The 16,581-nt window shown below is 40.6% G+C and overlaps 1 protein-coding gene across 1 annotated transcript in view; it reads left to right on the top strand.

Annotated features, from left to right (window-relative positions):
• PREX1 (phosphatidylinositol-3,4,5-trisphosphate dependent Rac exchange factor 1) overlaps positions 1–16,581 on the top strand; it is a 180,869-nt gene that overhangs the window by 68,263 nt on the left and 96,025 nt on the right. The window contains exons 2-3 of the mRNA XM_067308010.1: positions 5,811–5,882; positions 9,166–9,288. Of these exons, the coding sequence (XP_067164111.1) occupies positions 5,811–5,882; positions 9,166–9,288 (195 nt within the window). The remainder of the gene's footprint in view (positions 1–5,810; positions 5,883–9,165; positions 9,289–16,581) is intronic.

The following is a 16,581-nucleotide window of genomic DNA, read 5'->3' as shown; positions in this document are numbered from 1 at the left end:
TGTATTTGCGAGTGTTCATTCATTCTTCTTACTTCTCATTCACACTGATCTTAGATTTGGTAAATTATGTGTGTTTCAGTATGATAAGATAGTCTACTCAGTGAAGTTCTGTGCTCTCTGCTTATATATTTTATGATCCTTTTCAATGCAAACAGAACTAGTTTGCTAGGTGTTAACTTAGTCCTGAACACTGTTAGGAGAATTACTTGTCTGGAAGTATTGCTGGCAGTATTATGCTTCAGAAGCAGTTTTAGCTGCAGATGCAGTTTTAACAAGCTTTCTTAGTGGTTTGTGGTGGGAGAGAGCTTTCCTTCCTCTGATGAAATGACATAAAAAGTTGCCTGCCTTTGTAGATATATTGATTTATAGGAGGCACTGACCTATTTGATATGCCTCCATTGTTGAAAGAGATCTGGTCTAATTTCTGCAGAAACTCCTCCGCTGGTTATCCAGCAATGCCTGTAATTCATTATTATGTTGTCCTATTACTAGGCCCTTCCTCCATCTTCATCATTTAGCTGAATCCTAATGACCTGAGCATATCATATAAAGAAAGTGCCATTAACCGCTGGACTCTAGTTATTGTACTAGGGACATAGATATGAGAAAGTTGAGATATTCTATGAAGTAGGATCAGAAGGATGATCTGGACAGTTTAGGATCTGATCCGAGTTCTCTGCATCTAGTGTTTAAAGCTGTAAGAAGATGCTTCTCGCTTTCTTTTTTTCATATGCCTGTAAAACAATGACACTGGAAATCAGAGGCTGTTTGGTACACAGTTTCTCTTCCCCAGGGAGATTTAACACACTAAGAAATAATGCAGGTCTTGTAATTAACACTTCACACTAGCAGCTTACATGACAGTGAAAGGGGAAGGCTGTTACTGTCTTTCTAGTCTCTTTTGAAAGATCTGTATTTACCCCCTAGGGTGCCTGCCTATTATGGATACCGCTAAGAGAAAAGTATGCATTCCTTATAGAGGGACCCATAAGGAATGGGAAGGGTTTCTAGATCTTAAGTTACATTCTCACCATGGAGAAAAATAAATATTTCCCAGGTGTTAAAAAACTCATAACTAAATGCTAAGGTACATTTTCCTCCACAGTTGTTAAAGCTATCACTGCCCTGTCTCCAGTATTTGCCATATGTTACTTAACTTATGCTAGAGAGAAGGTGGTAAAAACACTAATTTTTCCTAACAAAGTTAAAGCTACAAGTCAAAGTTCAGCAAGGGCCATTTGAAAAGCAATTGAGAGAAATCCCAGTTGATTCAGTCTGTTTCATGTGAGAACACCTCTGACTGGCAGATTCTGTCCTTAAACCAAACGCTGCAGGCAGTTGTGGTTCAGAGGTACATAATTCAAAGCAGCAAGGTTTCATTGCGACACTGGCTTGTAAGCATAGTGGACTGAAGAACATAACACTATATGAAAAAAACAGCCATTAAAAATACTTAGTGGGTGATATGAACTTTTGTACCTAAACTGCATTCTAGATTTGTCTGTGTTTGTCTTAGTCTTTGTCAGCGGGAGATGGCTGTTTTTCCAGGCATTATAAACTTACCCAGTATGACATAGTGCAGAAAGGAAGCATTTCACTCCACTCAGTCTAATTTGTTATAGATTTGCTTGAATCCTGCAAGGCATTTGTACCGTAAGACAAACCATAAACTGTGTTTATGCATGACATGAGGAGCATCAGACATTGCCTGCTAAGTTTGGAAGCGGCAAACTTCTAGGGCAACAAGTCACAGTGCACAAATAAATATTATGTTGATGCAGCAGTAGAATTTTAAACAAAAACAAATCCTCTGTGGGCTGTTCTCCTGATGATTAGCATGCACATATGGAAGATGAGACCTTTACAGGCCTTTATCAGGAGAAGGAAAATCTATCAGTCTGGTTTTCCATTTCTTTCCATACGTTGTGTTGTTCCAGTGCTGTGACCTGTCTTTGCTTGGGACCCATGAGGTCTACCAGTCCTTATCCCCTCTTCTGGCAGTAGTTCCCTGTTCAGCTTGGGTTGCTCGGAGACGTGGGTCTGGCCAAGTGTGAGCACAGGAAAACACAAAGAATGGCAAGAGAGCAAATGCAACGTATGTTGGGATAAGAAGGGAATATGTCAATTTATACCCGCCATCTTTTCATCTGTCAGGATTTTGTGAATTTTTTTAGCCTTACAGCAGTCCTGACAAATGTGCAACAAGGAGATAGGAGGAGCAGAATCTGCTGTTGCCTATTCATCTCTCTCCTACCTCTTTAACAGAACGTCTTTCCCATCTAATGTGTGATTGTTGCTTTAGTATACTCCATATCATAAGCTGCTGTCCTTCCCTGAATCTCTGATAGTTTATAAGTATGGGAAACTCGCAGCATGTCACACAAGAGAGTTCTGCTTTTGATTGCAGAGGAGAAATGCTCGTGATCATCCTGCTGTATCCTAGAAATGATTTTCACAGTCCTGCAGCAGCTGCAGAGAAAGCTGACCCCTGTGCTTCCCCATCTTGCCCTTGAGGATAGTGAGTTGGTTTTTGCAGAGACCAGAGGTGTTGCAGATGAAGAGTTATATTGATGAAGATGGTCCTGAAAGTTACTCATGGAAAATGTTGGGGACTGGACCCCCTTGAATTCATACATGAGCTGCATAGAGTGTGAAGAGGTTGGAGCAGCCAGAGAGAGCAGACAACAGCATTCATCTCTGAAACTTTTAGATAGCCAGAAAAGCCCCCACCCCTTCAATTGCATCTTTTTTAATAAGAAGACACTCTAGAATATAAATGAGATATGGACATGACAGATTTTCTGAAATGCTTCTCTCTTTCCGCTTTCATCATCCTTCTCATGCCAAGGCCCAAATACCTGTCTGATTTTCCAGATAAATCAGTTGGTCTGCTTCCTCTGCCTGCAGCTATGCTTCCCAAGGAGAGCTGCATGCTCCTTGTGTTATGGGCATTTAAATCTGTGTTGTCAGGTGAGTAGAGAGATGATGTTGGTACAGATTAGCTTAGAGCCTGATAAAACTGGTAGCACAAAAACTTGTGCTTGAGAAGTTTGGGAAACTCTGACCTAAATCTGTGAACATCTCTGGAAAAAGGGCTGCCCTTTCCAAGTTAGGAGAAGGTTGGAAGGAAAGCGGTGTTGTCATGTGAACAAGGCATGCAACATTAGCTCTCTGAGCTGCTGTTTAATAGCTTGTATCGTGCTTTTTAATTTGAATGACTGTGTTGCCAAAGATTCTGTTTGCAGAGGAGAAGGTATTGAAAACTCATAACAAACAGTTCTGCATCCAGAAGTTTAGATTTTTTTGAAAGTTGACTGCTTAATTTCTAGGACCAAAATCTCTCGTCACTGTCTTGTTTTACTATTGCTGGAGAGATTGTTGTTCATGCACGTCAAGACAAATCAGAGGATGTGAGAGGCCTGACAAACTATTTACAAAGTTGACTCTCTCGTTTCCACTTGTGACTTTCATCCTTTTATTCTCTCCTTGTTTCTCTGCCTCTCTGTTTTTCTATTTGATTTTTCTCTCTCCTCTTCTCCCTTTTTCATGCACACATTAAATGATCTTCTCAGACAAGCATCACAGAAAAGCTGTTTTTTAAATTAGCATAGGCTCTGCTTTTTTATTGACTAGCCTTAACAGCTAATGAGATTTGCATTTCTGTTTACCAGTTTTCTATTTTTAGACCCAACATACCGTGACTAATATGCAGGTAAATATTAGTCACCAGTGGAGCTGCTAATTGTGTGGATTAATTAATCATTCCAATTGGATTTGTTGTCTCCGAACAGAGATGTTTGGAAGAGTCTCTGCCCGGCTTATCTTTTTAGAATGAGTGACTTTAATATGATGTGCTACCTCATATAAATCAGATGCCTGATTATTAATGCTCAGATATCACACCCAATGCTGAAGTGGGAGGGCAACAACTATTCCTGTCAGTCCTGCTGCCATTAATCATCCTCCTGAACGCTTCATCTCAGACTGTTCCTTGACTGTTGCCAAGGTGCTGGGCAGTACATTAACATCGCAGCAGATCTTGGCCAGATTACTGGCAAGGTGGACTGGCCGCTTCTTTATAAAATGGCTTTTCTGCCACTGGCAAACACATCCTGTCCTTTTAAAGGAGTAGTGTGTTTTTCAGACTTCTCAGTCCACACAACCTTCTCTAAGTTCTCCATATCTAGCTGGAATCTAGCCAGGATCCCCTTCCTGTTTAGCAATACAACCCAACGACATGGTTATAGTCCTTGAAGTTTGTTCACAAAATGCAGGTTGAGAATCCAGGGCCCAGAACAAATGTTGGGTCTGTGGGCCTCATTAATTCAGCTCTTTTTTAGTGGTGCCTGGCCTTTAAAGTCTGAATGGCTGACGTGTGACCGAGAGCCATGGCTGAACACAGAGAGATATGGCCCTTTTAGTGCTGCAAGTCAGACAGAGGGACACGTTCACTGACCTCCAACCGAAGCACTGGGGGCAGAGGCGTTCCATAAGCTCCAGGTTTGGCTGCTGCCAATCCCAACAGACAGAAGGGAGGGGGAAAAAAAAAGGCTGAGTGTGCATCAGCTGGCATGGGCATTGCTGCAGAATGCTTCAACTTTTAAAAGCCTTTCATTATCAGGCTGTAACAAAGCTGCTTTGTACCATAAATATAAAGAAATAACCTGCTTCCCCTCTCTGTCTCAGGTGGTAAGAAAAGTTCCTTTCTTCCTTGTTCACAGTACTTGCTAGGGCTCGACCCTTTGTGTGGGAGGCAAGTTAGAAACCCCTAACAAGGATGGAGAGGAAAACCCTCTCCCCTTCCCTCCATGGGTCGTGTAATTTATCACAGCCGATTCTGTCCTCACTGGTCTCCCTTCAACCTCACCTGCAGGTACCCATATCTCTCTTTGCTGATGCCTGTGGAGGGTAAAATTCCCTGCTTTCACTTCAGAAGAGCCTTTTAGCCAGTGGTGCTAAAGCAGTGGAGATTCGAGGTAGCAGTCCCACACAGTGTGCTTTGCTAAATCCTTCGCACTGGATCAAATACGTTGTGGGTCTATTTGGTGCAAATGCAGACAGTACCCCACTTCCAGGAGCCAGAATCAAGCTTTAAAGGCTGGTATTCAGATCACTGTCCATTTGTATGTGGCCTGGAGCTTTTTATTGATTTGTCATTTTAAGCCAAAGTTGTGCAGAACTAAAGGAAGGTGAAACCTGGCCTGGGTGAAAAGTTCCAGCATTGTATTGCCTGAGTTTGTAAACAAATGAAACGCAGCGAACAGGATAATGTGTGCCAGGCATTGTCCAGAGATTTCCATTTCTCTTCCCCAAGTATTGAGTCTGTTGAACTTGTCCATAACCCTAGTCCATAGCTCTGACACGCCTCAGCTCCAGCAGCATGAATGTCCTTTTGTTGTTCCTTGCAGTCTTTTTTGCTGACATACATCTTGACGTGCGTCAGGCACTCTGCTTCCCAAAGCCATAACAGCTGCATCTTAGAGAGAGGAGAAACCTTCAAGGGAATAAACAAACAGATCCTCTCTGTGGTCTACTGATAGTAACAGATAATTAAGTCTAAAAGAGTTCAGCAGCACTTCTAAGGAAAGACATTTATTGCCAGGCAAAACCTAACAATGTCTTTTATGTTACCCTGAATGCAGCCCAGAGTCTAAGAACTGTGGTGGTGATTTGGTGCATGTTTGGATTCTTTCAGTCTTAAAGGTAATCAGCCACACTGTGACTGGGTGTTGATGGGAAGCCAGAGGATATGAAGGAGGGAAATCAAACTGTATCAAGCCATTTGAACATAATCTTTTTTCTCCCTGCAGGCATTTCTCCACCGAATCCGCCAGAATGCTGTGGACAAAGCTGAGAAGTACATAACAGAGGAGAATGTTAAGGTATTTCTTCCATCATCCTCATTTTCTTGGCAGGCAAAAGATATGTAATGAAAGGCTAGATTCAGGGATATGGAAATCAAATTTCCTCAGGTCATATTGATGCTTATTATTAAACTGGCTCCCTAAAGAAAAGAGGCTCATGTCATCAGTTTGTTTATCAGCTGTTTGCGCATTTGTATACCTGTCATTTTCCAGCAATTTTTCATCCCAGTGACTAATTTCAGTAAAATTTGATAACAGTATAGTGTTGTCAGAGATGCTAAATTTTGGCAAGATTTGTGGAAAATGGTGGTGGGTAGAAGACAGAGAGACTTTTCAGTGTCTTTACTGAGGGAAAGGCAAGGAATGCAAGTTTTGCTTGGCAGCATCCAGTTAGCCAATTTGCACCTGCTCCTTTAGTGCCTATGGTCACAGGACTGCTTGTTATTTATTTTCATAAACATTTTGCAAATGACTCTTTGCTTCTAGTAATTTGGCTTAAAACCCTTCTTTGTACACGTGTGCATGTGAAACCTCATGGCCAGTGGGATAGGATGCAGTTTGTTTGCCATTAGGGGCTTACTTACTGGGCTTTTGTTTAATCCTATACATCCTAAATCAGCAGAGACTTTGCCCTTTACATTAATGGGAACGGGGCCCAGCGATAACGGGTATGTCACACCAGCCAGCACTACAGTTGACATGTTCCCCCAAGACTGGTCCCTCCATTTTATGTACTCATATTACCTGAATGTTTAGAGATCCTACTAGGGCTCCAGGCCCTATATTGCTACTCATTCTGCAGGCTAGCGACACTGTAGTATTGAGTGACTGACATCAGAAGGGGATGGAAGTAAGTAGGTGTGCAAACAGTTTGGCAGCTTTGTGGAGCTAAGGTGCTCTCTGTCTTCAAACTTGGAAGTCCCTGCTCACAGGAAGCCATCTACAGTGTGAAGTAAGTTCAGGGATGTCTGAGGAAGAAGTAGACAAGAGCATGACTGAGACTGCCATTAATGGCAGAGTAAAGAAGGGATTTAGATCCCTGGCAGAAGTGCCAACACAACCTTGCTTGTCCTGCCCAGAAGTGTCACTCTTGCTTGAGATGTGTTATGATGTCGAATGTGTAGTATTAGTGATAGTGGATTCTGTGTGCAGAGGTGTGCAAAAAATATGTTCTGAGTGAGAAATAAATCTATGCAACCCTTTGCCGACTTGATGAATGACTAAGGATGTTGATGAAAGTTATTATTAATTCTATCATCATTCATATATCATCAAAATGAGTATTTGTTATGACTGCCATGTAATCAGGTGCATTGCCCACAAAGCCCATGCAGAGGAGTCCTTATTTCCTCTGCTGATTAAATGTATTTGTATTTGAAGGTCCATCACATTTCTCTGGGGAAGAACCCCTTTCTTTTTGCATCATTCTTGAAGTGCCGGGGGGGTTATCTGTGAATTCTGCTGCAAGCAGAGCTGTGCTGACCATCACAGAATGCATTAGATTACACAGATATTCCTTTGATCAAAAAATACCCCCCTGAAGACTGCTCCTGAAGGATAAAGTCATCCCTGACAGATGTTTTCCTCTTTCTCGTTAATCCCCTTCTGGCACAGTTTCTGGCAAAGCCGTGCAGATAGAGACTAATGTATCATCACATCAGTTGCAGCCATGCAATGGAACCGTGGTATGCTCTGCTTGAATCTTGCACTGGAAACTTTCCTTTCTTTTGGAGAACTGAAGAAGCTGTTCAGAGACCATCAGTGCACATTCAGTGTGTTGGAATCGTTAATTTATTCAGAGCCAGAAAGGAGCTATGAGATACAAGTATGCATTAACAGTGGTGCAGACTACCATATCTCAGTGTTTCTGAAGTGAGAGGGGAGCAAATACAAGGATACAATGTGCTGTGCTCTGTATGTGCAGCCAGCTTGCAGGAGGAATCTGCGGGAAATACCCTCCCCATCCTTCATAGCGCAAGGGATAAAGATGTATCTGCCTGTATGCAGAGAGGAAGACTCTTTGACTCCCTAATCTTGCCTACCCCTGAAAAATCAGAGAGCAACTGGTTTTAAACCAGGAATCATCCCTGTCTTTAATGATCAGACTTAATTTACAGATTATTGTTTTCCTGAATCTCTGCCACATCACCAACTACCAGGCTGAATCAGTGTCACATCTGGTGAATAAATTTCCCGCATAAAGTTGTGAAGCTTAGTGTCACTATAAGGTGCTGTGGGAAGTGTTGGAAGATCTTAGACTCATTCACTTCCCCCACCACTTCCCAGTGCTGGGAAGCTGATGGCTGATTCTGTAAGGCTGCAGGCTTTGGGGTTCAGAGGACCGTCACCCACCCACTCACTGGGCAAGAGCTGGGAGGCCACTTCCAATGTGAAAAGTGGTTTGGCCAGGATTTGGTCTGCCCATTCAGGCCATTCTCCAGTGACTGCCCATACTGATAGCTTGGTCTCCATGTGTCAGGACTCGTCTCCCCTGTGCATGTAGCATTGCATATCCTATGCATGTATTCATGCTTTCTCTTCATATTTCATATGATGATAATTAAAGCTAATAAAGCTTGTGTGTTTATAGCAGCTTTCACCCTGGCAGTTTACTCCCCTTAGCACACGTATCTCCACATCTCTAGGGATCATTTAGCTGTGAGATTACACCATTTCCGTCTAGGGGCCTGACTCCCATATGCATGCCTTTTATAGCCACTGACATCAGTAAAAGGGAGCTCTGAGTAAAATGCTACTCTTGTGGTTTGAAAGCATTTTACACGATTCTGTACTCCTGTCAACATAATGCTAGATCCCACATAGCAGAGATTTGGTCTCTCATTTACCGGTACATCTTTGTATGTAATAGCTTCAAATCCCTTTCTTCCACAAAGTGATTTATCTTGTGTGGGAAGGAAAGGCAATTGACTTCTTGCTGCTTTCGGCTGCAAAGTAGGTTTGGTCCTTGTGATTCCATTTACCTGGTTTGTCTCATAGGAAACCTTTTCTAGAATTGACAGAGGCTGCTGCTCACATTCATCATGCTTAGGTACCTGGAAAGTCAACTTTCATTTACAGCAGGTACTTCACTGGCAGGAAACCTTTCCATAGGAGGAAGGGAATGTGGCATGTACAGTATCATTCATTCCCTATCAGACACTGATCATTCCCACCCAGTCACTATCTGTGCTTTAGATCCCATCCTGGCAAGTCTAGGACCACAATATTTTGGTACTCCTACTCTAATATATCTGAGGGTGTTTTATTAACATCTAACACTGGATTTTTCTTTATATTTCAGATCTTATTTTCTAACATTGAAGATATTCTTGGAGTTCACAAAGAGTTCCTGGCTGCCCTGGAATTTTGTTTACAACCAGAACCTCAGTCTCAGCATGAACTGGGAAATGTTTTCTTAAAATTTGTAAGTACAATGACTTAACGCTATCTGAAAATGCAGTTTCCTGTCATAAGCTCCCATGCCCCTTAGCTAGTCCTAATCTCTAAGTTTTGTAGTGGTGCCATGACAATGTGTGCTTGTATGAAAGTTCTAGGTAGGGTGGGAAAAACCTTGTGAATGAGGTTAGAACAATGGAAACCACATCAAACCCAGCTAAACAACGAGGTATTTTTAGAAACTCTTCCTTTTCCCATTGAATATTTTTTCCCTTTTTTTTCTCACCCAGCTGATCACATTTTATTGCTGAGTATTGTCTGCTTTGGTTCCAGCTGCTTCAAAAAGCAGCACAATTTTAAGTAAATGAATATTTTTTGGTGTATTTTAATATAAAAAAAATTGAAACCCACAAAGGTCAGAATTCAAAGCTAAGGACAACATATTATCTACAGTAGTTAGTGTCTACGCACACCTTTATCCTTCAGTAAATGAAAAGTAATGTGAGATGGCTTATCTTGCACTTGCTGAAATGCAGCAGAAATTACAACACACAGCCAGTTACCATGGAATAAATGAAATATCTGAATTCTGTGGCTCAACTATACAGAAAATTGGCTTTTGGACTCATAATACTGGCTCAAGAATGTCAGAGCTACAAAATACGCAGTAGTATTGTGGTACAAATTCGCTCTACGGATTCCAGGTTGTTCAAAACATTCTGACAGGTTACTTTTGTGTCATCTGACTTTATGCCAGATAGCTGTATTGTCTGTTCTCCTACAGCTTATGTAAAAGTATACAGTTTCATAAATAAAGTGTTCTGTTAATGCATTCATAATATGATCATGTGTGCCAACCTGATCCAGTCAGATTTGTCCTGCTTGCAGTGCCTGCTTTGCAGTAAAGCACAGACCTATATTAAGGACCATGGAATTATGGCTTATGATTCTACCATTTCTTCTCTCACTGGAATTTGTTTCTCATACTATGAAATTCTCCCTCTGGTAGTTTATTTTAACTTGGTCTGGTTTTCAATTGTGTGTGTGCCATTCTATGACTAATTTATACATAAGGCACACTGATTTGTGTATGCAAAATCATTTATTGCATGTATCTTGGTACAAGCTGGGTTCATTTAAATGCAAAGATACCTGATTTACATGTATAAGAAATGTGACATTGCACATTTTTTAACACGCAGCTGCCCTCCTGAGATGTTTGAAAATTAGAAAGCACCTACATAAAAGCATTTCTTCAAATTCTTATTAACTGCCTGCAGCCCCAGCCCAACTTCCTATCAAAATATGTTCTATCACAATTTTTTTAATAATAACCCATGCTTTCACAGTTCATTGGGTTTGAGTGGGCAGCAATTATGCAGCCATCGATTACTTGTAAAGCTTTACCAACTACCTCACTTTGTGTAGTTTTTATTTATGCTGTGGCAATTATTAAAATAGTAGAAGAATGTGTTATGTTGAGACAGTGCCCAGAAATTGTATCAGATGTGAGGACTGTCAGCTGCTGAAAAACATACTGATTAACTTGGCTAAAGCCTTGAAAACCCAGTAGAATCATTGCCTACCAACAGGATATGCTCTACTAACATATTAGTACTCACTAACTGAGGGTATCAAAATAGGATGCCTCTTGAGTGATACTGTGAAACTGTCTCCTATGTTTCAGAGTAGCACTGACTAACCAGAAATGTTAATATCCTATCATTGGACTGAATTCATGCCTAGTATATAATTCTCCTGTCATTGATAGTATTTTTTTTGTACATGCATATAGCATTTCATAACTTTATTACTGCAAAATTTAATAGTTATTAAATTGAATGTTCCCTATTTATTAAACGTGCAAAAGTACAGGATTATGAAACTAATGCATAAGCAATGAGCGCTGATGAGAACTTATCTTCTAATAGAGGCTGATGGACAGAGATCAGCTTACATTACAGTCTGTGGTGTGCATTGCAAACAATGTGTACATCAATCATTTCACGATACCCTAGGGGAAAAGACCTGCAGCTTACACAGAAGGAGGTCAGACACCTTTCAATTCAGAATATATAGAAAAGGCTAGTCTCATCCATAATTACCTTAAGGATGTGTAGGAATAACACTGAGAGCATTGTGGCCCCTCAAGTCTGAGTAGGGAAGAGTCAACAAAAGGATAGCAAGAGAGAGAGAAATAGTCTGTCCTTACATGCAAATTGTCTGGATTTGAGAAGACAAGCTGTACTGCAGAAACCTGGGAGTGAGGGAGGTGGGATTTGTGCCCTGTCACACTGCAGGCTTCCCTAGTGAATCTCTAGCAAGTGACAGGGAGACGCCAGTGGCAACTGCGGTGCAGAGTGAGTTGTAGTTCCTCTCTGCTCAGGCTTCCGAAGCTCCATTTCCCTAATTGGGACTGTTCTGGTGAAGCAGAGGTATTCATAAGAAAACGGTGCCTCAGAAACGGTCAGTATTCCTAGAGGTGTTTCCATGGTGCTTTCTGAAACCAGTTTTTTTGAAATGGTGTGCAGTATTTTGCCTCAAGAAGCCCTTGCAGCACACTTGAGGCTTCTTCAAGAAAAATCCAGCCATTGTCTTCCAGTGATGCAGTTGCGTAACATGGCTGACGAGCTTCTCTAGAGTGTGTGTTGTTATCCAGCTTACCTGGGGAAAAATATATTTCTTTGGTTTTTCATTTTGGATAACATTCTCATGTTGTTACAATGAACTTAAAAGAAGTGCTGGGGAGAACAGCCTTGGTGCTTGAAGGGAGAAAAATTCATGCTTCCTGATTATTCTAAATAAAAGCGTAACTCTCTCTGCTACTCGAGCAGGTAGGATAGAATATAGCTAGATTTCCCACTGTGTATCACATGTGAAAATTACTGAAGATTTTGTGAATGTGAAGTAACAATGCCCTACGTTGTTTTTCATTATCATCAAATCACAGTGTATCCTCAGGGGAACTTGCAGTGAGGAAGTGAGATAAGGCCTGTGAATCTTGAATGTGTCAGTGTATCTTCTACTATGATCACCTGGCAAGGTCATTCTTAGTCCTGATTATGAGCCCTACTTCCCTGTCAGCAGACAGATGTTAGCACAGGTGTTCTTCTCCAGAAGCTAGATGTTAAAAATGCTCATAAATTTAAAGAATAGCTTGAGAATCCTTGAGGCACTGTTTTTTCCAGACACTGAGTTTCTTAGTGGTGCATGTTTTCTCTAAGTTTCTGTGTGTCACATAATAGAGATCCTCCATCAGGAGTTCCACCAGACTGCAGTGGTTGAGTCCTATTCATGAGACCTTTGTATCTTAAATTTCCTCTAATCTACATATGCCTAAGCCTGACTCTTTTCACATTTTACCTTGGCCTAGAATAGCCTCATTCAACATCAGCAGTCCACCCATTCTTGGAAACAGGACACCACTTTTAGTTGTTATGAGCCTCCAGGATCATAGTTGATCCGTTCATAATAATGCTAGGATATCCTCTCACAGATCTCCAGCTTGTAAGGATTCAGATTTTGGATAATGGCTGAAGCAAAAAAGCAGATTTTTGTAAGGGTTCCAAAAGAGCAATCATTTTTCACTTCAACTAATGCACATTGACTTTTTTGAAGGATTTTAACAGATGATGAATTGTTTAATTACCTTGCTATGATAATAAGATGTGAAAAAAATCTTTTGCTCTAGAAGATGGACCTTGTTTGCCCTAGTACACTGTATTTGATGAGATGATCATCAGAAGTTCATTACTTGTCTGATGCTAGGTGTTGGAATTTCTTCTGAAGTTGTTGTTCAGTATAACCATGAAAGACAGTAAAAAACACACATAAACCTTCATTCAAAATCAAATCTGCTGTCTGAGACAAAATGGCATGAAGAACAAACCTTGATCATCAAAGAGAACATATATGCTGAACTTAGAACCATCACACCTCATCAAGAGAAACTCTTTTGTGCAGGCCATGAAAACATAAGACTGTCTGCAGAACAGAAAGGCAGAGAATTGACTGATGCTAAACTTTTTTTATTGCCATGTTGTCAGAACTGACATGTTGGGTGGAAGCAGCACAGGAAATCTGCATGCAGATTCTGGGATCACAGTGAGCTACCTGCTGATGGTGATGAAAGTTCAAAAGACTGAGCAAAAAAGTCTGAGTCAACAAGAGGTGTGTCTGCCTCCACATAACTTGTAGTCTGAAAAATAGAACAGTATGCAAGAGTTTACATGGGAGTTGAAGTTCTCCATTATTTTTCTGGACTTCTCTCAGTTGAGGGAATAGGACCTTCAGTTAGTGTTCCAACAGTTTTGCACCACGTAACCAGGCAACATCTACAAAACTATTTTTATGACATTGCAACTAATTTGCTTTAGCTTCCATTCTGCCTGGGATCGGCATAAATAAAGCTGACTGTGCCGGGGCTCTAGGCAGGATCCTTAACGGCAACAGACAGACAAAATGCTGTTGGAAATGAACTGTACATCATACACGTCTCACCTTCCATCCAGTCAGGGCAGTCTACCAGGTCTCATCAGCTTTTTGAACTCTTTTCAATTTCAATTACATGCATTTACATTCATTCACATGCCCCATGGTGTTTGAATATAATCAGGTAATTCCATTTCAAGTTTGAGCCAAGTTCATATACCATCTCTTAATTAACCAGGAATCAAACAATTTAATCTCTTATCAAAGTCCTTCCTCTCACTGTACCTAAAATGAATGTTCTGATGGTGAGTACAGAAGCATGAGTATAATGAAATATATATATATATAATGAAATGATATTGTGGTGGAGATATTGGTGCTGAGGTCCAACTGAAACTTTGAAACACTTTGCAAATATTGGTAGGGACCAATTAGTCCAAATTAGGACTGACTTATGCTTATGTTTAATACAGAGCAGGTAGAGTCTTTTGGTGACCTAGTAGCTAGAAGCCCTCTTGAGGGAAATGTGTTTTGTTTTTTTTCCCCCTCATTTTCAGGAGCAATGCTGCATGAATGATCAATTTCATTGCTTATTTTAAGTCATCAGAAATCTTGTTTTGTTCTGAGTAAAATCTTCTGTTTTGTTTTTAACATAGGCAAAATTGGTTTCAGCCTGTTTTGAAACAAGAAAATGTCATACCTTATTAAAAATATGTCCAAACAAAATAGTTAAAATTTTCCAAATGTCTTCTATGCTTTTTTAGTTAAAACTATTTTCAAATCTGTACTAATTTGTAGGCAGTTCTAATGGACCCAAAATGACATACTTGGAGAATAAACTGTCGGTTAAAGATTTTTTTTTTAACCAAACTAAGAACAGTAAAAACTTATTTTTGTCCCCAATGTCAGAAGGTCTAGCTGTGTATCCAGCAGATTTGCTGAGTAAGAAGGTGCCATTTTTATGTGGCCACATCTCTGACGATAATTGCACTTTAATGTAGAGTAACTGTAGGTTCAGAATTCCTGGGCTTAACATCTGTAATTATGTAACTGATAATTTCCTCACCGGGGAGGGGAGAGTCTAGGACTGAATGTCACCCAGAGAGGAAATTAAACACTTCAGACACCGAGTAATTTAAAGCATAGTTCTCATATTTGTGGGTCTCATGCATGAAGGACAGCTGGAAAAGACTTGATGAAAGCACTCTGGTGTGTGTATAATTACTGTACTGACTTGAGTTTAGCAAAGGGATTTTGTCATGATCTAAATATAACCTCCCCAAACTCCAAGTACTTAGAGCTGCAGTCAGAAACCTAAGCAATGACATTTTGTGTGCACTGATGTAACGGATGCTGTCGTGCTAATGGTTGCTATTTTTAGTTTCAAGCACGCTGCTTGTGTGCATCCAGGGAGCTGAGGAGAGGTGAGAGGAGGAAATGTAGGAGAAACTCATGTACCTGGCTTCTCATTCTGTAACTCTTTGTTTTAAGGACAGAAACAATCCTATGCCTCTCAATTACCTCTTTTCTATTGTGCTCAGCCCTGCTTTTTCCTGCATCTGGTGGTCAGAAGCCTTTGTTTCTTTCTAACTTCCCAGTATTAAACTCCAGTACTAATAGGAACAGCTATAGATGAAGGATAAAAGTCTTGAACATCTGCATTCCAGCTCCTTGCACCATACTCTTTGTGGCTGTTGCTTTATTTGCTTTGCACCATTATTGTTGTGCTTGGACAGATATCTATTTATTTTCAGTTCCTTCTTTAGAAATACAAAGAGAGAAAAAGCCTGATCAGATTAGTGATCCTGTGATTTAAAAAAAAAAAAAAAAAAAAAAAGGCAAACCAAATAGCACTTTTCAGTCTCTGAGCATCTAGCCTATTGAGCATCTGACCAGAATGTCAAGTTCTCCTCCTAAACTAATGTAAACAGTTTCTTTTCCATGTAACCATAGTGAAGGGAATTCCCAGTGAGTGCAGCTATATTCCCATGGATTCGTGTTACTTAACTCTTTCAGTTGGCTGTAGTTTTTGTTTGGATCACTATAAGCTGTTTTAAATAAAAGCAATTGAGAGTCTGCAAGTATGTCATCTATAGCTAACGCAGAAAGCTCTACATCTCTGATTAGTGCTGGGAAACCAATTAAAACTCACAAAATTAACTTTCTATTTCTGGACAGATGAGAAGTTCAGATAGAATATTTTCACGTCAAGATCCTAAATAGGAAAGTGATGGTGCGAGTGCCACAACAAGCTCTGGAGGGCATCGTCTGCGTGGCATGATGCCCTGTGATGCTCACTCTGCAAAGCCTAGTATATTATCCCTCGCAGAGTGCCACACTAATGCAGCTAAATAACTGTTGATATGCAAAGCAGCTTGTCTGGGTACCTCTGCATGGCATACAGACAGACCTGAATCAGGAGAGAAACTACTGTTGTGAGAAGCACCCAAAAACCAATGGGCCTTTTTGGCTTCTGAATCATTAACCTGACTAAAGCCTAATAAAGCCTCTTGACCTCCCCCCCCTTCATTTCAGTGAATGCTATACTGAAACCTTGTAACATAACTGCCAAAAGTTCAGCCCTTCCCAACAGCCTTGAATGGATCAACTCACTCCTTGCCTGATCCACTCAGGCATGGAAATAGTTGTTACAGCTTTTGTGAATCATTTCAGTGTTTTCCTGATATTTGATGTTTGCAGTGGGTTCAGCATGTTTGATCATTTTCATTAGAAAAAAATCCTACTGTCACTGACTCTGGAGATCAGTGAAGCAGAACTTGGTATTGCCAGCAGTCCCTTGTTTGTTAACAGGGATTTCATTCCAGTGCACGTGCTGGTGGGTGTAACGTGGTCCAGTGTAAATACCTGAATCTAGAAAGCAATGTTATTG

Source organism: Apteryx mantelli, chromosome 18 (assembly GCF_036417845.1).
Source record: "Apteryx mantelli isolate bAptMan1 chromosome 18, bAptMan1.hap1, whole genome shotgun sequence".
NCBI lineage: Eukaryota > Metazoa > Chordata > Aves > Apterygiformes > Apterygidae > Apteryx > Apteryx mantelli.
The sequence above is the reverse complement of the archived record's forward strand: the minus strand, read 5'-3'. Positions and strand labels throughout refer to the sequence as shown.